General features: G+C 40.9%; 1 protein-coding gene across 1 annotated transcript in view; it reads left to right on the forward strand.

The window, feature by feature from the left end:
• The window catches only part of Ano4 (anoctamin 4), a 270,004-nt gene that overhangs the window by 224,941 nt on the left and 20,759 nt on the right, over positions 1-24,304 (forward strand). Inside the window, exons 16-23 of the mRNA XM_052165053.1 lie at positions 3,685-3,767; positions 6,876-7,016; positions 9,269-9,433; positions 19,739-19,775; positions 20,718-20,829; positions 21,762-21,819; positions 21,947-22,044; positions 23,878-24,020. Of these exons, the coding sequence (XP_052021013.1) occupies positions 3,685-3,767; positions 6,876-7,016; positions 9,269-9,433; positions 19,739-19,775; positions 20,718-20,829; positions 21,762-21,819; positions 21,947-22,044; positions 23,878-24,020 (837 nt within the window). The remainder of the gene's footprint in view (positions 1-3,684; positions 3,768-6,875; positions 7,017-9,268; positions 9,434-19,738; positions 19,776-20,717; positions 20,830-21,761; positions 21,820-21,946; positions 22,045-23,877; positions 24,021-24,304) is intronic.

A 24,304-nucleotide genomic window follows, 5' to 3' on the forward strand; every position in this document is an offset into this window, starting at 1 on the left:
ATGCTGATAGGGTCTACATGTAGATTTTTTTTTTCCTCCAGGAAACTGAGCCATTTTTCTGTAATACAGCCAGTGAAAACTGAGAAGCGTCTGCCAACTCACCTGGTGGATATAGACCTCCTTTGTTCTGATCCCCCAGCTCCTCTTAAGGAATTTTGTTCTTTCTCTTCTGTTTTTCACTCTGTTCCTTCTTAGCTGTGAGTTTATGATTCTTAAAGTTACAATGTGCGTATGTGTGGATTTTACACGTTAAGCTCTGAACTGGCCTCATGTCTGTTTCTCATGTCTTGGGAGACATGTACTGTTCTAGTTCCCCACATCTTGTCCAGGAAAACATTCTCAGAGAGTTATGAAGGACTAGTAAAAATAAAATCTGTGAATATTACAAATTTGATGTTAAAAAAAAAAGACATTAGTATTGGTGGAAAAGTTGGTTGTATATGTCAAATAATCCATTCTATATTTCCTAGAAAATAAAAAATTTAGCCCTGGAAATCAAACCCAGAACCTTATATTTACAAAACAGGAACCCCACCAACCAAGCTGTGTCCCAGATTTAGCAAGAAAATGATCTTGCGTAGATTTCTGATACTACTTTGAGTCATCAGAGGCTAGATCATCATTCTAAAATAAACATCCCCTATTCTGTCCCATGCATACTGCCCACTTTCTTGTTCTTATTCAAATAAGTGGAACACAAGTTAAGAGGGAGTTACATCATAAAATCTTTAAGTCTTCTAATTTTTCAAATATTTTTTACATTTCTTTTCTACCAGTCAGCATAATCTTTCTCTTGGCATTCCCAAACAGACATTTTAAAGATAAAGAGTCAAATTAGGTCTTTCAAAACCAATTATGTTATCAGTAGGGGGAAATGTAGCATTGTATCCCTGAAGCTTTCACAATAAGAATGGGTTTTCTAGACCCCCCTATAAGATAATTAGAGATCTACATGGAGAATACAAGTAAATGCCGAATTCATCCACTGAACCTATAGCCCTGGAACAGAAAGAACCCCTTCATATTTACAACTATTTCAGCATAGTACCCCAAAATAATTGGAAAACTAAACTTTCTTTTTTTTTCTTTTAGGGTCTTTTCATTTCAATAGGAATGCAATTTTAATTTGAATTAAAGTGTGACCTAGTAATTAAAACACCAGTGACGCACCAGGACCAAATTTCGACTCTATCATTTTGGAGCTGTGTGTTGGTTAAGGAGTAGGGCATGCAGCTTAAGGGAGAGCCTTACATCTCTAATGGCTTAGTGAGATGGAAGCCAGTTAGTGGGGTCTTTTTTCCTGTTTGCAGAGTAACCCTTGGCTGTATTTTCCAGAAAGAAGTACAATCAACTGCTAACATCTGCAAACCCCAACAGCTGACCCTCAGTGGGATCCATCCAGTGAATGGCTAGGTTCCTTCTATCTTGTGACTCCATCTTCTCTCTTCATTGGGGGTTAGGGGTGGGCAGGGCTCACAGGGAGCTTGGGAAAGATTGATCTGCTTTCTAAGTATTCGATCTGAAAATGAAGCTAGTTTTTATGATCATGTGGATTATGGCCATGTCTAATTTCAATAAATAAATGTAATAAATGGCTTTGGTAAAAATTGAAACAGCCTATTATGAATTTATTTCAAATTGGCAGTGACTGTTCTACTTGAGAAAATAAGTATCCTGGACATTGAGTGTTCTTTATGAGCTTCCTATGACTTTCTTCTCAACTGTATATGATACCAAGCCAAAAAGTATTCTGACACAATAGTGCCTTAGATGTCATTTGTTTGGTTCTATCGGTTTGCTTACTATTTCAGTTACTCTGGTCAACCATGAACTAATAACATTAAATATAAAATTTCATAAAGTTATGTTTTAAGTTGCACACTGTTCTGAACTACTTGATGAAATCTTGCACAGCCCATCTTTCCAGGATATGGATTGTTCCAACTCCATCCATAGTATCTACATTGTATAAGCTACCGTCTACTAGTCACTGTGGGAAACCATCTCAGTATCAGATCAACTGTCACAGTGTCACAGGGCATATGTTGAAATTGTTTTCCTTAGGAATGGTCTGAACAATGGACCTGAAGCTCAAAAATACCAATGTTGTTCGTGTGTGTATATCAGAGAGTTGTTGTAAAATTCTTCATGAAGTAAAAATATGGAAAATCTCTGTATAATAAGTATGTAAAAAGTGAGTGCTAGGGTTGCTAAAAATCTACAGAAAGACCAATTTTTTATAAAAAAAAAATAGACTACACACACTTTGATACCATACACAATTTCAGGCATTTGTAGAGGTGTTAGAATGTATGTCCCACAGACAAGAGGAGGCTACTGTATTTGAATATCAAATAGGGGTACATAGACTCTACCCCTATTTATACTGATGCTAAGAAAAGATATATCCCATACTTTCCTAATGTATCAATGTCATAAGAGGATTGCTATTTGGAATTGAGGTTAATGCCTCATGTGAACCTCACTGTTGGAAGATTAGGTAATAGTACAATGTAGGAATGAGGGTTAAAAAGGGGGGGAGGGAGAAAAACAAAAAAAATCCTCTTTCATAAGTAAAATTATATAAATAAAATTAGTATCATTTTAGGTATATAGCTTCAGATTGTTTAAGATCTAGAAGAGAAATAAAATACAGGCAGCTACATCTTCTTACCATCAAAGCCATGTCTCAGCAACCTCATGAAACTTATTTCTTTTCCCCATGATAAAATGTCTACATTCAGTAAAATAACTCTAAACCATTCTAGTCCAGTGTGGACAGCCCAACCCTATAAGGTGTAGTTAGGTAACGTGTTCCCAGCAACAATTCTTTTGCTGTGCACTAAGACAGTATCTCAGAGAATGGTTGGTAATTCTTGCCATGATGACTATTCAGTAGAATACTGGGAGTGGCAGTCATAAATTTTGCCAGACAAAGGAGAAGTGTAGTCTAGTTTTAAACATTGCTATTATTTTGATGATGTTGATGGAAAAAGCATCTAAGAGCTCTAACTACATGTTCTTCAATCAGACTTTAACATCCTTATAACAAAAGGATTTGTATTTTATTCATGAGACAGGATTTTTCTACATAGTATTGGCTGTCCTGGAAGTCACTATGTAGACCAGAGCGGCCTCAAACTCACAGAGATTCTCCTGCCTCTGCCTCCCCTCCTGTGTGGTGGGATTAATGGCATGCACTACCATGCCCAGCTAAGAGATTTATATTAAATGCAAATATATTCATAAATATATAGGTATGGTTAAGATGTTTTATACACTTCTCTCTGAAGAGGATTTAGGAGCAAGAAATTTACTGTCCATCAAAGGTAGTCAGAGTTTAGGTTTTGTTTTGTGCTCCTGGCTGCCTTGTATATTTAAAAAGCAAATACCATAGTGGTAGGCAAGAAGTTGGTAAGTTTCCTTTATTATTTATCCCAAGGGCTCTGCCTCTGTTAAATCTATTCTGCCCCCAGCTTGCAAGCCATCTTAATTTATTTCTAGGCAAAATCTCTAATTTTCAGTAATTCTCGGGATGTTTATTTATTAAATGGTGTTGAGTTGGAAATTCTGATTTAAAAGGAGGGGGGGCATCCAAACAACCGCGGTTGTCTGCATTGCCTTCATTACTCATTGAAAACAACATGACTTTTTGTTTGAAACTACCTTTGTTCTCCATTCCAGCCACTGTTTTCCTGGAATTCTGGAAGAGACGCCGGGCGGTGATCGCTTATGACTGGGATCTGATTGACTGGGAAGAAGAAGAGGTCTGTGTCAGTCACTTTCCTCAGAGTGTCACTTACCTGAGAGTATCTTACATCACAGGCCATGTCTGTGTCACTTATGTCACCGTTCCTCATATCACAGGCCATGCCTGTGTCCCTTACCTCAGAGTGTCATCTTACAGCACAGGCCACCAAAACTACAGCACTCAGGTTGTCACCCTGCACTGGATGACGGAAGTCAGGTCATCCAGAGTGCATTTTCAATACCTGTCTTTAAAAGGAATTTTAAGTTGTTTAAGGAAGATCAGGCCGATGGCCCTAGCATCTGGGAAGTTGAGGCAGAAAGATCTCAAGTCAAGGCCAGCCTCGGTTATATAATGAAGCTTTACCATGGGGACTGGAGGGGCGGGGTACAGTGAGGAAGTCCGATATCATTTGGCAATACTCTGTCAAGCCCCTGTACTCAAGCTCTATTCTGACACGCTAGTGAATTAAAATTCTATGAGTCATGAGATGTTCCCCTAATAGGTAGGATCTGGGAGGACCATCCTTACCTACCATTCATTTTCTATACCATGATAGAAGGCAATTGTTTATCTACTATCACTCATGAAATACCCCTTCTTAGAGAATTACAATAGGAACTGTTTCTATGAGTCTGGACCACAGCAGTCCCCAGATAGGCACAAGCTCAGAATTACATCAAGGGCTAAATGCTGAGCAGAAGCCATTTCAGGTAGCTTCCTTGGTGGTGTGGATACATGTGAGGTCAGCTGGAGACCAAATGCCAAAGAGGGCAAGCTTAGTTCTTTGAAATCTACTTTGATGCCACTTACCCCAACAACCTTTGGTCCTATTCCCCCTTCTAGGTCAATATTTTATGTGCTTTCCTAATTTGTGTCTGATTCTGATTGCCTTCTCTTTACCTATTTGTTCATGCAAAACTTGGTTACCACATCCTTCTGTTGGACCCTACTTAGTCTGGGCCTCAACCATGTTTCCTTATTCTTATGTTGTCTTAGCTTTCCTGAATCCCAAATCATACAAGCTTTGCTAGACCTGGGAATCATATAAACTAAAAAAGTACAATCTTATTAAATCTACTACAGATATTTTCTTTCCTAGAGAGACATGCATGTGTTTCTTTATATTAACATGAGACTTTTAGAAACATGTTGTGAAAGTGTTGGCCCTGTGATTGGCTTAATAAGGGCGATCAATTTGACAGGTTTTCTTCTTGTTCCCACAAAAGTGCTGGGCTCATTTATTTTTTGGCTTAGGTTTGTGTGTGTGTGTGTGTGTGTGTGTGTGTGTTGTGTTGTTTGTTTTGTTTTGTGTGTGTGCGTATGTATTGTGTCTATTTAAGATGTGCAACAAGAAATTTTCATACATCACATTATACTCTTTCAGTAATTCTTATCAATCTGAAAGACATTCACTCTTACCTTTCATTAACATTCTTCAGAGAATGGTTTTCTGGGTTTTAAGGCAATGTCTAGACCAACAAGGAGCCTGTGGGTAGCAGCACTTACATGTGTATCCTGAGAAACTGAAAGTTTCCCAAGGAAACAGAAGAGCCAGTATCTCTCTGTATCCTCAAATTACACTGCTTGAAATAAAGTAAAAGAAGCCAAGCATACATGGAACTGTGTCTCCCTACAGAGCATGGCTAATCTCAAGCTAGGACCATTCTCCAGTCTCCAGAATTCCCTTCTGTCTCCTTTGTCCTCTGTCTTCATCAGAGCACTCTGTGCACATGGATTTAATCTCCAACCTACCCAGTTTAGCTCATTTTCCATCCTTTTCTTGTCCGCTCAAGTAGAGCATGTTCTTAATTAACCAGAGGCACTCTAGTGTGTTCTCTCGCTGATTATCTTTTCCTAATCCCATAAATGCCTTTTAGTCACCAAGCAGTCACCCTGGGATAAGGCTCAGCAAAACAAAACAAAAGCCCCATTGGCTTGAGATTGAAGGATCCTATACACAGCTGCATTTGGAAGGCATTTGGACAATTAAGAATGCATTTAGTATCAATTAGTTAAAGGTGAACACCACCCATAAGGGTGTATTAAAATATAAATCCACCATGGATTTTAGTTACCTAAAACCTAGGCACGTAAAAACTAAAATTAAGGCCGGAGAGACAGTTCAGGGGTGAAGAGCACTGACTGCTCCACCAGAGGACGCAGGTTCGATTCCCAGCACCCACATGGCAGTCCACAGCTGTCTGTTATTCCAGTTCCAGGGCATCCGACACCTTCACACAGACACACAGGCAGAACACCAGTGTACATAAAATAAAAACAAGTGAATCATTAAAAAACTACTTTAGGTTTAAAAAAAGAAAGTTAAGAATGATACTTTGTAAGTCATAAAATAGATTTTGAGCATTTGTTTATCCAGAAGACTTCTTTGTTCAACTGTCCATGTCATGCCCGGGTAATAAACAGGACAATTTCTTAGCTGTTCTAAAACACTAGGTATAGGACAGGTGGTCAGTTTGAAATTATCACCGCTTCTTCAGGCAGATTTTAGTATGGTAATAGAAAACTGTAACTGTTGTTTTAAGTTACATCAATTTTGATGATCATGAATGTTGATTACCAGGTTAATGGTTATTCTTCGAGCGATCAATTTTCAAATGTTTCAGCCTGAGTCTCAAAGCCTACTTCACTGACTGGCTGATTGGTGTGGCAGCTACAGACTCCATTTTATGACGGAATAAGAAAAATCATTCTTTTTTATTGATATATTTTTTATTTACATTTCAAATGATTTCCCCTTTTCTGGGTCCCCACTGCCCGCAAGTCCCATAAGCCCTCTTCCCTCCCCCTGTTCCGGAATTCCCCTATACTGTTGCACTAAGTCTTTCCAGAACCAGGGGCCACTCCTCCATTCTTTTTGGACATCATTTAATATGTGGATTATGTCTTGGGTATTCAGAGTTTCTAGGCTAATATCCACTTATCAGTGAGTGCATACCATGATTGATCTTTTGAGACTGACTGGGTTACCTCACTTAGTATGATGTTCTCCAGCTCCATCCATTTGTCTAAGAATTTCATGAATTCATTGTTTCTAATGGCTGAATAGTACTCCATTCTTATTGTACATCTCCAGCACATAAGGATGTGTCTGCTTCTCTTTCAGGAAGAAATACGACCCCAGTTTGAAGCCAAGTATTCCAAGAAAGAGCGGATGAATCCCATTTCAGGAAAGCCAGAACCTTATCAAGCATTTACTGATAAGTGCAGCAGACTTATCGTTTCTGCATCAGGAATATTCTTCATGGTTTGAAACTTTTCTTTAAAATCTCTTTAGTTTTAGAAAGTACAAACCCTTATGGTAGCGACAGTAATCATGCCTCCAGGTTGCTCGCACAGTTATTAAAACACTTTCAAATAGTACACTATTTAATCCTCATTGCTGTGTTTGCTGTGTTTGCTGGTCAGAAATGGTATCAACATTGCTATGTGACAGCAGCTAAGATTCCAAAAGGATATGGGACCCAGGGTCTGCTCATAAATCTACTGGTCCCTCTTGCTTTGTCCCACTGAATTCTATTGAAAGGAACAAAAACTTGAGACAGTATATAGGGCAAAGCTTCCACAAACCAAGGCAATTCACTCCTTTTAGCCGGTGAGGAGATATGGAATTGAAAGGAAGAGCAGATAGCAGAGAGACCCAAGCCCACAGCCTTCTTCAGGTGCCACCTGTAGGCAACTGTACCATGATTTGCCTTCTATACCCACATTTATATTTACTTGCTTATCTTTCATGTAAGATCCAGATATATAGATTAGGTTTTCCTGTTCTACAGATGCAGACCCTGCAGATAGGAGGTTGAGGCTATAGTGAAGTCACACTGCTGGCTAATAGCATAGCCATGACCTGTCCTTTGACACTAATTCACTAGGTTATCCTAGTGTCAAATTTCTATCATGTATGACCTTCAGTGTAGACTTTGTCTGTCTCCCTATCAATAGCTCTAGGATTAAAATATTTCTTTAACTATTTCTATGTTACTATCATCCTAACCAGTCTTAGCTGAGACTCGTCATCCAGGTTTTTTGTATAATTCACACCAGAAGTGAGCATAAAACCAAGTTTATACAAAAGCAAACCTTTCTAAGGAAAGGTGTCTATAAATCAATAGAGATTTCTGTGAGAACTGGATTTGAAATTCAGCTTTAAATAATTAAGTGGGCCACGGTCTCTATTAGCAATCACCAGAATAAAAATTCAAAAACTGAATAGAATAGAACAGAATTCAGATTCTATTATTTATAGAGATATAGATAGAGAGCATAAACTATTCCCAAGCACCACAAATCTTCAACAAGAGATGTTTCAGTCTGTGTATGCTGATGTTTTCAGTATGTGTATCTAAGATAAGATATTACATGTCTATCATAAAGTTAGTTTACTCAACAACACATAGCAGGAGTATGCCAATACTATCCCTGCCTCCTGGGCTTTACTTTCTAATGGAAGAAACTGATAGCAATGAATCAGGTTGTTAGAAATGATAAGTAGCATCCTGAAAGAGAGTGTACCCATTTGGTGCATGTGCCATACTCCAGCAACAACACAAATGGGCTACTGCTCAGGAAACGTTCATTTCTCAGTGGTTCTCTGGTTGAGAAATAAAGAGGGATAGGAAGGTGTTTGCTGGGCTGTGTGCAGGTGTGTGTGTGTGTGTGTGTGTGTGTGTGTGTATGTGTGTGTGTGTGTGTGTGTGTGTGTGTGTGTGTACTCATACACGTTAGGCGGAAAGTGGGTGTGTGGGGGTTATAGACAAAGAAAGTAATCTTGAAGATTGAGAATGCTTAACTCATTTGAAGCAAGAAGAGTTGTGGGTTGGCTTGATGTCTCAACTGGTAAGTGTGCTTGTTGCCAAGCTCAACAACCTGAGTTTGATACCTGGACCCCACATGGTAGAAGGAGAGAACTGATCTGTAAGTTGTCCTCTGACCTGCATACATGTACCATGACATTCATGCCTTGAGTGCATACGTGTGCTTGTGAGTATGCTTGTGTGTATTTGTGTGTGTGTGTGCACGCGTATACACACTGAATAAATAAATAAATAATTATTTTTCACAAGAAAGGAAATGCCCAGGATTTCCATGGAGTAGAGAGAATGGTGCATTGTGGGTCCATAATGAGTCTTACAGAACACAAAAGATCCTTACTTACATACTAGTATAAGAATAGGAAACAAACTGTTGTCATCAGAAGCATGACAGGACTTCTATAATTAATATGTGTTGGTCTTATCATTCAATCATTCTGCTTTAAAAAGTGTTATGCCCTCCCTTAGGCAGATCTTCAGCTTTCAAGCAGGGTGGTTTTCTTCTATTTGATCAGAAAACCCAGACAGAGAAAGTATTCTCTGGGATGAAAAAGCTCATTCTCATGGGGCAGTCTGGAAGCAGCAGCACCACCACTGGATTTTCTTATTTTATCAGAATAAAAATCTGCTTCCTGAAGCCTGGCCTTATGGTCTCAGTGGGTTTGGGTCTGTTCCGTCTTCCTTGCAGATCTGCGTGGTGATCGCTGCCGTGTTCGGGATTGTCATTTACCGGGTGGTGACTGTGAGCACTTTCGCTGCCTTCAAGTGGGCATTAATCAGGAATAACTCTCAGGTCGCAACCACAGGGACTGCAGTGTGCATCAACTTCTGTATCATTATGCTGCTGAACGTGGTAAGTGAGAGACAAGCCAAAGGGGGGAACTCATGGGCTGCCGGGATGTTCTTCTGTTTCTAAAGAGACAGTCAAGGCAGAGGGTCTGTCATGAAGCATGAGAACACTGACATGTAGGTCTGGGTATTTAAAGATTTGATTCAAATCTAGGCTCCAGGACTCCCTACACAAGGCAGAGACCTCCCCGGACCTCGTTTCCCTTGTTCGGTTCATAAGACAACACAAAATTTCCCCTTGGTGACATTTAAGAATATGTTTAGAAAATCCATCTCAGAAGCTGTAATGTAGCTCAGCATCCTTGGCGCCCATCCTTCTTCATTCAGAATAAGGGAGAGCAGAAAGCGCCAGAGCATCCTTTGAGATAGGCACATAAGGAAAAGGTCAGAGCGATATATACGGCTCGTGTTGAGTTCAGACTTCTTGCCATTACATATTTCAGGCCAGGTCCCTCCTCGGAACCTCAGATTTACATGTGAAACTGCCTACTAGGCAATCTCCAGTGCTTTCATTTTAATGCTTTTATTATACTCGCTTATTTATTTATGTGCGCGCACGCACACATGCACATGCGGAATAGAGTATGCATGTGGAAATCCATGGACCACTTTGAGGAGTTGGCTATTTTCTTCCACCATGTGGGAACTAGGGGTGTGTCTAAGGAAATTAGAGTTGGGTATAAGTGCCTTTACCTGCTGAGCTAACTTGCAAGGCCTTGGCTTTTCCATTCCTCTTTCAAATACATCTCCTCATCGTCCCTTACGAGTCAATTCCTCGCACAGCCTCCCTCTTAGCTGTTCAAACCAAGACAGTTGGCATTATCCTTCATACATTTATGTCCCACGCCATCTGCACGTACCTACACTGGGTATGGTGTCAATCATCCGTACTTCCAGCACTGATGAGGCTGAGACATGAGGGTCAAAGTTCAAAAGCAGAATGGAACCCCTGGAGCCAAGCCTCCAGTATCTCTTACCTGGGTTATCTCTGTGGCTTTGAAACTGGTCTCCTAGCCTGTAGGTTAGGTCCCTTCCATCTCTGCTCAATGCTGAAACCACATAGAACATGTCGCATGCAGGTCAGTGATGTAGCTAGTTCCTCTGAAGGTCTACAGGTCCATGGTGTTCCTCTTGCTCAAAGTAAAAGTTCAGGTGTTCATATTCCCTTTCTGTTAGCTCTCCCCAGAACACCCTCCCTGCCCTGTCTTCCCCAGGGAGGCACACTGGACCCTCTCACCTTCTTCTGTTCTTTGTTCAAGTATTGCTTCTCTAATAAAAGCTTCCCATCGCTGGGTTTCAAATCGCACCTTGCCCCTGCCCTCTGATGATCCCCTGCCTCTGTGCCTGCTTTATTTATCTCCGTACCTTTCATTTCTCAGCCTCTGTTATACTCCTGGCTTTATTTACTGTCTTCCCTACACTCCGTAGGTCCGTAAGAGCATTGCCCTTTCTCTCTTTGGCTTATTTTTACTGTAGTTATGCCCTTGTGCTGGGAGAAGCCCATGACACATTGCTGGCATTCGGTAAATGATTGTCATTTGTACAACAGAAAAATAATAGCTAACAAGGGTAGGCTTTGAGGTCAGATGGATGCAAAAATACTGACCTTAGAAGTTTGCAGTAGGAAATAATCGAAGTAATGTATGTGCAGAGCCATATCAGGCAAGAATCAGATACCCAAGTAATTGTTGTTCTGCTCATGCTCATGGGGAAAGTATCTTAAGTATGACTCATCATGATGAAATGCTAACATCTTTAGAAATGGACTAACACTTTTTAAAGTCCAAGGAACAGAATCCTGCTATAAGCACCAGGATACATTTTAGGTTACATTTTAGGATACATTTAGGTCTGAACAAAACAGACCCATCAGGTGATATTTGTATGTATTTTTGTATTCACATATATGCATGTATATGTATGTGTATATGTATGTGTATATGCATGCGTATATGTATGTGTATATGTATGTGTATATGTATATGTATATTATAACAATAATGAAGAGAAAGAGGCTTTCAACTTAAGAATGGGAATGCTTTGGAGGAGTTCAAGAAAAGGTTTCAGGAAGGGCTGGATGGAGGAAAAGGAAAGGAGAAAATGGTATGATTCTATTTCAATTAAAAACATTTTTTAAAAATGAAAAAAGAAATCAAGCCAAGTAAAGGGAGAAGTCCGAAAAAAATCAAAGTTCTATAACCAATAAACCCTGTGTAATTCCCAAGAGAATTCAATCTTCTCAATAGTAAATAACTTTAAATATGATTACTAAGTGAACTCAGAATCACAGAGCTAATGAAATACAGATTACTCATTGCTTGAAATTTTAAAAACATAGGGACTTCTTAATTTAGAAAATGATGTTTCGAAATCATAAATGGTTAAAAAAAAAAAAAAACAGCAATTGCTAGTTGTTTTGATGTGATGACTTCATGGGCATTTCGTCACACGAAGACTGAAAACAGATGGTTTGCCACTCCTTGCTGCCCCATGTCCTCCGGTCCAGAAGGAGGGTGATTTATAGGAACATTTTTTCCTTTTTTTTTAATTCAATATATTCTTTATTTACATTTCAAATGATTTCCCCTTTTCTGGCTCCCCACTCCCCAAAAGTCCCATAAACCCTCTTCCCTTCCCCTGTCCCTCATCCACCCCTTCCCACTTCCCTGTTCTGGAATTCCCCTATACTGTTGCACTGAGTCTTTCCAGAACCAGGGGCCACTCCTCCGTTCTTCTTGGACATCATTTAATATGTGGATTATGTCTTGGGTATTCAAAGTTTCTAGACTAATATCCACTTATCAGTGAGTGCATACTATGATTGATCTTTTGAGACTGGGTTACCTCACTTAGTATGATGTTCTCCAGCTCCATCCATTTGTCTAAGAATTTCATGAATTCATTGTTTCTAATGGCTGAAAATTGTGTAAATATACCACATTTTTGTACCCATTCCTGCGTTGAGGGATACCTGGGTTCTTTCCAGCTTCTGGCTACTACAAATAGGGCTGCTATGAACATAGTAGAGCATGTGCCCTTATTGCCTGCCAGGGAATCCTCTGGATACATGCCCAGGAGTGGTATAGCAGGGTCCTCCGGAAGTGTCATGCCCAGATTTCTAAGGAACCGCTAGACTGATTTCCAAAATGGTTGCACCATCTTGCAATCCCACCAACAGTGGAGGAGTGTTCCTCTTTCTCCACATCCTCGCCAACACCTGCTGTCTCCTGAGTTTTTTACCTTAGCCATTCTGACTGGTGTGAGGTGAAATCTCAGGGTTGCATTTCCCTAATGATTAATGATGTTGAACATTTCTTAAGGTGCTTCTCAGCCCTCCGAAGTTCTTCATGTGAAAATTCTTTGTTTAGCTCTGTACCCCACTTTTTAATAGGGTTATTTGGTTCTCTGGGTTCTACCTTCTTGAGTTCTTTGTATATACTAAATATTAGCCCTCTGTCGGATTTAGGGTTGGTGAAGATCCTTTCCCAATCTGTTGGTTGACATTTTGTCCTTTTGACAGTGTCCTTTGCCTTACAGAAACTTTGTAGTTTTATGAGGTCCCATTTGTCAATTCTTGATCTTAGAGTGTAAGCTATTGGTGTTCTATTCAGGAACTTTTCCCCTGTGCCCATGTCCTCAAGGGTCTTCCCCAGTTTCATTTCTATTAGTTTCAGTGTGTCAGGTTTTATGTGGAGGTCCTTGATCCACTTGGAGTTGAGCTTAGTACAAGGAGATAAGCATTGTTCCCCTCCTGGTCCACCATCCAACTGTTTCACATCCCATACCTCCTCCCTACCCCTGTCTCCATGTGAATGTTCCCCTACCCCATCCCACCAGACCTCTAAACTCCCTGAGATCTCCAGTCTCTTGAGGGTTAGATGCATCTTCTCTGACTGAACCCAGACCTGGCAGTCCTCTGCTGCATGTGTGTTTGTGGCCTCATATCAGCTGGTGTAAGCTGCCTGGTTGGTGATCCAGTGTCTGAGAGATCTCAGGGGTCCAGGTTAATTGAGACTGCTGGTTCTCCTACAGGGTCTCCCTCCTCCTCAGCTTCTTTCAGCCTTTCCCTAATTCAACCACAGGGGTCAGCAGCTCCTGTCCATTGGTTGGATGCAAATATCTGCCTCCAACTCTTTCAGCTGCTTGTTGGGTCTTTCAGAGGGCAGTCATGCTAGGTCCCTTTTTGTGAGCACCCCATAGCCTCAGTAATAGTCTCAGGCCTTGAGGCCTCCCCTTGAGCTGGATCCCACTTTGGGCCTGTTGCTGAAGCTTCTTTTCCTCAGGCTCCTCTCCATTTCCATCCCTGCCATTCTTTCAGACAGGAACAATTATGGGTCAGACCCAAAAGGACATGCATGATAATGTACTCACTAATAAGTGGATATTAGCCCCCCCCCCAAAAGTCCAGAATAACCAAGATACAGTCCACAGAACTCAGAAAGGTCAACAAGCTGAAGGGCCCAAGTGAGGGTGCCTCAGTTCCACTTGGGAGGGCGAAGAAAGCAATCACAGTTGGGTGGAGGGACCTGGGAGGAAAAGAGGGCAAGGTTTGGGGAGAGGGAAACTCAATGATCTGGTATTGAGTGAGGGAAAAGGACTGAAGCCTGGGGCCAGGAGAAAGAACGGAAACAGGCAACTTTGGGAGGTAGGAGGTTGGGGGACCCTCCAGAATGTACCAGAGGCCTGGGAGGTGAGAGACTCTCAGGACCCAAAGGGAGGGACCTTAGATGAAATGCCCTACAGCAGATTCATAGCAACTTAACCAAACAGCAGAGCTTTGAAAGTTTCTGAGTCTCTGTAGGATACAATGAATTCATGCTTACTGTATTCTTAACCAATGTCTTTTTCATTTCAAGGCATATCAAAAATTTTATTTTTGTTGGGGGATACAGCTCAATTGTCTGAGTATTTGCCTAGCATGCACAAAGCCTTGGGACCCAGGCCCTGGCACTGCACATACTGGACGTAATGGCACCCAGCTGTAAGCCCAGCACTTGCAAGCTAGGGGCAGGATCAGGAGTTTAAAACTAGGCTTAACTATATAATGAATTTAAAGTCAGCCTGGACTATGCTGTGTCCTATGTCAAATAATAATAATTATTATAATAATTATAATAATAATTATAATAATTATTAGTTATTATTTTTGTATTTATAAATATAATATATTATATATTTATACATTATATTTATAATATATAAATATAAAATTATATTTGTTATAAATATTAGTATATTTATAATATTTATATTATAATTATTATATTATTATAATATTTATTATTATTATTATTATTATTATTGTCTAGAGATATAACACAGTAGTACAGTGTATATTGGACTTGCACAGGACCCTGGGGTCTACCCCTAACACTAATGATAATAAATAATCATCACTATCTAATAAAATCTAATTTATACACCTCCTTAAGAAGTAAAGGACTGTGCACACTGGAGCTAAAAGCACATTGTATTTGTCCCTGTGTACGGAGCAGGGGCTGTTGTCAGAGCAATACTTCCTGCAGCTGGAAAACAGGATCTACTTCAGAAGAAAAGATGAAGTAAACTGAAATAAAAATTTCATCCTAGCCAAATGTCCACACACTTAAACTAAGGTGTATTAGCGAGAGGATTCCCTCTCAGGACATATTTTTTATTTTAGGTACAGTGTGAAGGCTTTGGGTGTTCTGATTTCCCAGCCGCTCTCAAACTCAAATAGTATGAGGTTACTAAGTAAAAAACAGTGGTGAGAAGAAGCAAGAACACACCATAGCGAGGGAGGGAGGGAGGGAGGGAGGGAGGGAGGGAGGGAGGGAGGGAGGGAGGGAGGGAGGGACAAAGGAAGGAGGAAAGGAGAGAGGTAGAGAAGGAGGGAAGGAGAGAGGGAAGGAAGGAGGGAAGGAGGGAGGGAGGGAAGGAGGGAGGGAGAGAGGGAGGGAGGGAAGGAGGGAGGGAGGGAAGGAGGGAGGGAGAGAGGGAGGGAGGGAAGAAGGAGGGGACATAAGAACTCATTCAGGACTCTTTTGCTCGGGTGACCAACCGCCCCTCCCTCCTCAGTCCTCTCTCCCTCCCCAGCACCACATTTCCACTCCTGCAGTTTGCCCTGAAGCCTCAGAGTTCCATTATGAAAGCAGTCAAGTGTGTAATGTAGTTTGGAACCGATTTCATCAGAATATAAAAACATAATAATTTAAGTCCTTTGGAAGCAATCACAGCATGATGGATGGCCAACTAATGGCTGGAACACTGCCTTGCACAGCCGAGAGCATTGCAAAACTAAATCTTATATTGACTTCTGAAAATACTCAATTTAAGATACTTTTTGTGACCCTGCAATATAGTTAATTTTTAACAGCTATCTAAATTGGTTTAGACTACTCAAATTTTTGGCCAGTATAGATTTTCAGAATTTAAAAAAAATCAACATTTGGAAGTTAATTATTAATACTTTTTTTTATTAAATCCTTAAGGGATAGATTGTTTTTATATTATTTGAAACTTTGTGTTATTATTTTAAATAATATATTCTGTTTCTGACTTTTGCTGATTTCGTCTAATCTTAACTAAAGAAGCAAGTTTATATTTTCAAGATCTTGTGATGTGTTTACTTTTGGGTAGTATGTACTTAAAAATAAAATTTATATTGTTTTACTAAAGTCTCTGAACCTAACACTCTGATACCTCTGAATGACTGGTTAACTGTGTTTTCTGATTTGCATTTTATTCAGAGTCTAGAGAAATAGTTTCACCAAAAAAAAAAAAACCAGAATGATGGTGGTACACACCTTTAATACCAGCACTCTGGAGGCAGTGGTTGGAAGATCTCTGAGTTTGATGCCAGCCTGGTCTATAGAGAGTTCAGGGTAGCCAGGGCTACACAGAGTAACCCTGTCTTGAAAATCCACATAGATAGATAGATAGATAGATAGATAGATAGATAGATAGATAGATAGATAGATAGATAGATAGATAGATGGATGGATGGATGGATGGATGGATGGATGGGTGGATGGGTGGATGGGTGGGTGGGTGGGTGGGTGGGTGGGTGGGTGGGTGGGTGGATGGATGGATAGGAAGGTAGATAGATAAATAGATAGATAGATACATACATACATACATACATACATAGATACATAGATACATAGATAGATACATAGATAGATACATAGATAGATACATAGATAGATACATAGTTACATAGATACATATATATATATATATATATATATATACATAGATACATAGAAAAAGTAATAATAATTTCAAAGAAGAGTAAGGAGGACAGGCATTTTTCTCTCTATCACACTGTCTCGACTCTGTTTTACTTCTCTAGTGACCAAATGGCATCTTATTTTTATTATTTTTATTTTTTTATATTTTTTTTGGTTTTTTTGGGGGGGATTTGGGTTTTTTTTTTTGAGATAGGGTTTCTCTGTATAGCCCCGGCTGTCCTGGAACTCACGCTGTAGATCAGGCTGGCCTCGAACTCAGAAATCCACCTGCCTCTGCCTCCCAGAGTGCTGGGATTACAGGCGTGTGCCACCACCTCCCAGCTCCAAATGGCATCTTAAAACCATGCTTGCACACCAAGTAGACCAGCAAGATAGGGCAGTAAAGGATAATCCTTTTTATTCATCCATATGTGAATCAAGTATTTCACGATATTATAAAAAGCAGAAAACACAATGTTAATACAAAATTATAGTGAATCAGAAAATATTACTTAAATTATAACAAATTCACAAGCATTGATCAAACTGATATGTCCAATTAGAAGTATTTATGGCTATCTTATTTTGGAAACAACCTTGAAATCTAAAAGTGTATCAGTTACAGATATTAACAACCATAATTTACAGTATCTGTCTGAGCATTAAAAAATAAAGTTATAAAATGGCTAAAGAAAAACAAAACCTATGGATAATTACCTTAGGTGCAATGGATTAAGATCTCCAATTAAAAGACAGAGTGCCAAAATAAATAACATAATGACTCAATTATATGTTTCCTACGAAATATGGTGTTAGATATTTCATCCAAATGGGATGCAAAAAAAAGCAGAACTAGACTTGACCATATCAAATAAAGTGAATGTTAGATCACAAGTAATAAAAAGATAAGGAATTCCATTATATAATGATAAAGTATTGAATCAAACAGGGGAAAATAATTTGTTTCAGTACATTTGGAAAAAATATTTTCCTGCTGACCTTATCAGAATAAAGCATCTATGCTTTTATTATCCCAATGGTCCAATAAAAAAAAATCAGTCGTTTTACACAAACCACTCATCAGCAGGTCCCTTACTTATCAATGAGCCCCGCTCTGTAGGTAAGCCTTTTCTTTATTTACAGCCAAAGTCTGCTGCTTTTCTGCTATCTTTCCCTCCTTTTCTTTTTCCCTCCCTCCATCCCTCACTCGCTCCCTCTCTCCTTCCCTCCCTCTCTCTTTCCTTCTTTCCTTGCCCCCACCCCTGCCTGGTGTGTGTGTGTGTATGTGTGTGTGTGTATGTGTGTGTGTGTGTGTGTGTGTGTATTCATTCATGCCATGAACCCTTTTCTTGTCTCTGTATACTTCACATATCAAAAAGTTAATATGAATCATGTTTTCATGTCATTATTATTTTTTTAACTGCCAGTTTTTCTAGTGTTCATACCCAGGTGGCATTATCACAAGTTCTAGAGACCTTTGAGATAAGTGTTACAAACGTATCCATTTGAATAAGGGTGTGTTATGTGAAAGAGACAAAGAATAAACAGAGAGCCAAAATTATGCTTTTTCAGGAAGGTGTTTTACCAAATTTAATGATCATTAACAATTACATAATTAAGCCATTTTAATGATAGCATGCTCCGTAACACTAAAATAAGTTTTACTAGAGCACCTAATCTCTTGTTTACAGGATTTTGTTTTTATGGTCAAAAGATTGTGACTAATCTACACCACATAATTTCTTCCTGTAATTATACAAATCTCTTCCAACATTGGACTCTGGAGTTTCTGGATGTAAATGTTAGTCTTGTGTCTTTAGTAATTATATCTTTGTATAGAAAACCTATTTGCCCTACCAGAGCTAGTAGCCATAGCTGAGTGTTTGGAGCCATGCAATCTGTTTGGTTTGGCTCTACAGTAAGCAAGAATCCTGGGGAAGACAATTCAGAAAGCAGGAAAGGCCTGAATGCCCAAGCCCATCCCACCTATATGTAAGGGCTCAGTGGTCTGAAGGAGACGTGAGGCAAGGCCGTCACATCTGACATCGTCCCAAGAGAATGCTGGCATCCCCCCTAGGGAATTTTAAACAGTATGCTTTAAGTACTCCAATCTATATAGTCTCAGTTTTCATATTATTCAGTCTATTAATCTGTTTTTCATTTTCATTTGTCATATTTCTTTTTTAGATAAAGCAGTGTTTTATTCTCTCACTTTATAGCCTCTCTGGAAAATCTCTGATAGCTATGTTTTCCTGAACTACTACTACTTCTTCTCCTTCTCCTTCTCCTTCTCCTTCTCCTTCTCCTTCTCCTTCTCCTTCTCCTTCTCCTTCTCCTTCTCCTTCTCCTTCTCCTTCTCCTCCTCCTCCTCCTCCTCCTCCTCCTCCTCCTCCTCCTCCTCCTCCTCCTCCTCCTCCTCCTCCTCCTTCTCCTCCTCCTTCTCCTCCTCCTCTCTCTCCTTCCCCCTTCCCCTTCCCTTCCCCCTTCCCCTCCCCCTTCCCCTTCCCCTTCCTCTCCTGTCTCTCTCTCTCTCTCTCTCTCTCTCTCTCTCTCTCTCTCTCTCTCTCTCTCTCTCACACACCATTTCTTCTGAGGACTATCAGTCAACCAGATAGCTGGGTAAATCAAGAATGTATTCAGCACAGTAATGGCAAGGGAGAAGCGCATGCTCTGGGAGTCTCCCACAAGGCTTGCTCAACCCAGCACGCACAGTGCTGCAATGTAGAACTCATGGAATTCCACAACAACAAGAGGACAGAGGCTCACCTTAGAAACCAATGAGATATTCTCACATTCAGTTGCCAACTCAGGAATGTAATGAAGGGTCAGCCTCACTCAGGAAACTGGTAATTAGTGACATTGAGTCTTGTTACCACAGAATTATTAACCCCAAGAAACAAGATTGTTTTTAAAACCATAAAGGAAGCCCTTGCCCCATCCTGATTATCCCTGAAAGTGTCCTGTTGCTTGGAATGTTTCCCATTGTCTGAAACATAAAGAAAAAAGGTTCACTCCCACTTGATTGCCTATATTCTGTATAATTATAGGCTTCAGAACATCTAGAGTTCGTTTGTTAAACGTGTGAATTTATTTTACAGCTCTATGAAAAAGTCGCACTCCTTCTGACAAATCTGGGTAAGTGAAGGCCTTCTTCTGCAGTCCAGGGATCCAGAAAGCTTTGGAGCCTCCCTTCCAGAGTGTGCTGGAGAAAGACAAGCCCCTGTGGCCCCTGCAGGCCATCCACTGTCCAGTTGGTGGCGCCACACCCATGAGTTTAAGGGTAACACAAGTTAGACTCAGTAGTTACTTTCAATAAAAGAAAACAAAGTTGGGACAGGGAGGAGGGGTGGATCTGGGAGGGCTTAGGGGGAGAAATGGTGATAGATATGACCAAAATATATTAAATGCACATAGTAAATTCTCAGTTAATAAAAATAATATCTCATTTTAAAATGAAGGAAATGCCCCTTTACTGAGAATTGCACACGGTTCTTTCTGTCCCTTCAGCAGGACAATTTAAATGTGTCTAGTAATAAGATCTTTTCTATCTATGCTTTTCAAGCTGTCATATCTCATAAGTGTCATAAGCCACTGAAATTTAAAGTGGTTGTACACATGGAAAATAGCAACACAAAAGGACACATGTACAAAGTATCTAAGATCACTGAAAACGTGTTCATTAGGAGCTTTACAGCCAGCCGGCTCTGACTCTGTACGCCCTACTCAACTGGCAGAAATTTGGTCAAGACAAAGAGAGCGCAGAGATGGCTGAGAAAGAGGTGCTTTCAGCCTGGCTGTCTCTGATCCAGCCTCTCCAGATACCCTCGAACCACAGAACAGGCTGGATGTTCCCGTCAGAAGTACCTGTAGTCACTTGAGACCACGCTGTTGTTTAGACTGATCTGTAACCTGGAGGTCTAGCTCCTGCGTGCTCTAGCCAGTAGCATGTCAACTGTCAGCAAGCCTGAGCCCCCAGGGTCTCCTGATGACCCTCTGACTCCGTGGGCGGGAGGGCAAAGCAGGAAGTAGGAGAGGGTCATGGCCAGCCTCTCAAACCCTACTCCCTTTTGCCCACAGAACAGCCTCGCACAGAATCCGAGTGGGAGAACAGCTTTACCTTGAAAATGTTTCTTTTTCAGTTTGTCAATCTGAACAGCTCCACTTTTTACATCGCATTCTTCCTCGGAAGGTAAGACGTTCCTTTCTCCCTGTCCCACCCCCGCCCCAGCCCTAATGGGACTGGACCGCTCAGCGCCCACTGGCCAGGGCCCTCCCTGTAGGGTGATCAATACAAAGTGTAGAAAGAGAAGAGCAGGCGCCTCCTTTCCCTTCCCAAACTACAAAACCATCTCACTCCCTGGAAAATAGTCTCTCCTCGAAAGCGCCTGTACCGCTCCGATTGCACAGATAAATAGTGGAAAATACTTTGTGTACACAAGCAATGGGGGAAAGCTTGGGACTGTCAACTCACTTGAGCCAAGCCTGTGGGTGCCATACCTTTGTTAGTAGGTGACACAAAGAGCTCAAAGCATAACTATGGCCCAGGTCCCTGACTTCACAGAAGGACATCCCAGCAGGGAAGAGGGTAGAAACGAGAAGAAGCCAGGGCTTTCTGGATTTCTGTTTCACGGTAATGATGTGAGGTACCCACCCATCCTATCTGAGGAGATGGGATACAGGGCTAGTCTGTGAGGTCAGTTTGGGGGAGTGGAGGCAGAGGCCGCTCTTTTGTTGCTTAGCTGCTTCAGCAGCAAAGAAACTGCTGTTGTCGCTAAGTACCATGACAGTAACTAAGCCCACACCGCTGGTACTCAGAAAGATCAAATGTGGGTGACCCAGGCCGAGGCACTCGATGTTCAGTAGAAATGTTCGAAGACACGAGAAGCAGCAAGGATGGGCTCTTGCCCATCTCAGCAGCTGGGCAAGAAGGCCAGAAGAGAAATACATGTTCCTTGGAGAATTCCTGAAGCCCAAGTAATGACCGTTCTAGAGGATGTCCTCACGCCTTTAGACGTGACCCTGAACGGCTCCCATCACTTCCTTTAGAGACATGTTAAGACGATTGTAGTACTCTCTGAAAGGCTGGACCACACAATGCTAATGCTTGCTTCTGTGTTGAAGATTTACAGGACACCCAGGTGCCTACTTGAGATTGATAAACAGGTGGAGACTAGAAGAGGTCAGTGCTCCCCCCACCCCACTGCCCCGTGCCCACTGAATAGCCCTAAGGCAACTCTGTGCAGCGCGGAAGCCGGCCACTCTTCTGGTCGTTGACTGTTGGATCTCTGTGCTCGCTTGCCTTGCAGTGCCACCCTAGCGGATGCCTTATTGATCTCTGCATGCAAATGGGTATCATAATGGTGCTAAAGCAGACCTGGAATAATTTCATGGAGCTTGGCTACCCGTGAGTACTGTAGCTATCTCGTGGAGGGGTGGTGGGTGCGTCTCGTGATGGGCACGGCTGAGTGTAAGCATTACGGACTCAGCAGTTGCACCAGGATGTTGAGTGTGGAGTCGAAGGCGGTCATAAAAGCAGGAAACACTGGGCCCAGTGAGATGGCTCAGCAGGAAAAAGGCTTTTGCCTCCCAAGCCTGGCACCATGAATTGGATCCCCTTGGAACTCTCTCAAAGATTTTCAAGAAACAATCGACCCAAAAGTCACCCTCTGATCTCTGCGTGTGTACCATGGTATGGAACATTCAGCGCACACACAGATACGTGATACAACGATAAATTTTTAATTAAAAATAATAAACACTGACTCTTTTAGGTTTAGCACAACTCATACAAATTAAAGTGACCAAGCTTTTTATTTAATTTTATCAATTTTTTTTGAGAATGTCATTCAATCACTTTTATCATTTCTCCCTCTTCTCCCAACCCCTAGACCATCCTGATATCCTTACCCATCCAAACAAATTCACCTGTTGTTTTTTTTTTTTAAACCTATTATTCTGCCCAAATACTCTTGGGTGTGGATGCATGGTTGGCTTACCAGTGGTCACCTTTAAAGAAAAGTGACTTAATATTCTTTATGAGTCCTTTATGGATGTGCATACTCTGGATGTGTGTATAGCATGCTTTAACGATGTCTTTGACATTTGGGGTTCCAGTATTGCAAGTCCTTGGCTATTTAATTATTCATAAGATCTTTATTCCCATTTCCGTGAAAAATCAGAATCTTAATTATAAAAAAGAAAGTACTGCAAGTCCAGACTACAGAATAAAGGAAGTTGGAAAAGCAGATGATGTCAGAGATTCAAAAGGGCATAGTATCACTTGATGATAAGATTTTCTGGTTGATAACAATGGGCAGAATCTTCTTGTTATCTCTGTAAAATGTCTGTGAGCTTTGCTGTGACAGCTCCTTTTGGCCGTAAGGACACATCATGGCCTTTCTGTGTCTGATGGGATTCCACACCAGTTGGTTTCCATGTCAGCTCAGTGACTCTGGAGGAAAACAGCTCTCTGGGACTCAGGGAGGACTACTCAGCCAGGACAGGTGTCTGGGACTTGCTGAATGAGGAACCCCTTCTCTTAGGGCCCTGTCAGAATCAAGGACAATTTTCTAGTCTTAGATCCAAGTTTTAAAATCTCACCCCAAGTGTTTAATGCTTTCTATAAGACTTTTTAAAAGTAAACATACAAATGGAAATATGATGTCTTACTTTATGGAATATTTAATTGGATCTAATCAAAATGTTAACCAATGAGTCAAGACACACAGCAGAGCCATGGGGTAAGCAAAGTGTCTCATAGCCACCCCTCTTTTTTTTCTTAATCCATGTACTTTTGTTTTACCATGTCCATTCCTGGAAATCTGATTGTGATCTTCAGGTATGCTAGGTCCCTGGAGTCAGACTATACTGATCATGATCACCCAGGTAATCAGACTGCAAATGAAGACAAAGTTAAGCCATGTAAGCTAGACCTTCTAACTGTTGAATGGCCAAGGTGGTGCCTTGGTACAAAGTCAACTCATGCTCCCAGGCTTCTAACCAACTGAACATGAGACCATATGGAAAATCAAATAAGTTCATCAGCCATTCTGTCTACTTGCTAACAGAAATACTTCAGGTATTCAGAATTCTCTCTAATCCCAATCTCCTTGCCAGAGTGAAGCTGGGTTTTTAACTGTGGTTCGAAATGCTTACTCTTTCTTCTTTCTTATTCCGTCCTCATTGTTCTTAGGAACAATCACGTCTAATTTTCTAAGAAACTGATCTTGTCACCCAGGTTAATTCAGAATTGGTGGACTAGAAGAAAAGTCCGACAAGAACATGGGACTGAAAGGAAAATAAATTTCCCACAGTGGGAAAAGGACTACAATCTTCAGCCGATGAATGCCTATGGACTCTTCGATGAATACCTGGAAATGAGTATGGAAAGATATCTGCTTTGCATCTTAATTATATATGCAAGCCTTTGATCTGCACCTACACTCAATTAAATGTACATCCAGTATCATCTGGCCATTCATGTAAGGGGATTCTGGTGCTAGGGCATCCCAAAGCAATGAGTATAAAGGAAAGTGAAATTGAAAGACATTCAGAACCAGGACTGGGGTTCTAGCTCGGTGGTACAGTGCTCACCTAGTATGCAGAAGCACATGAGTAAGATTCCCAAGCATCTCAAATGAACAAAGTTCAGGGGATGGTCATTC

The sequence above is a fragment of the Apodemus sylvaticus genome, chromosome 20 (genome assembly GCF_947179515.1).
Source record: "Apodemus sylvaticus chromosome 20, mApoSyl1.1, whole genome shotgun sequence".
In the NCBI taxonomy this organism is placed as follows: Eukaryota; Metazoa; Chordata; class Mammalia; order Rodentia; family Muridae; genus Apodemus; species Apodemus sylvaticus.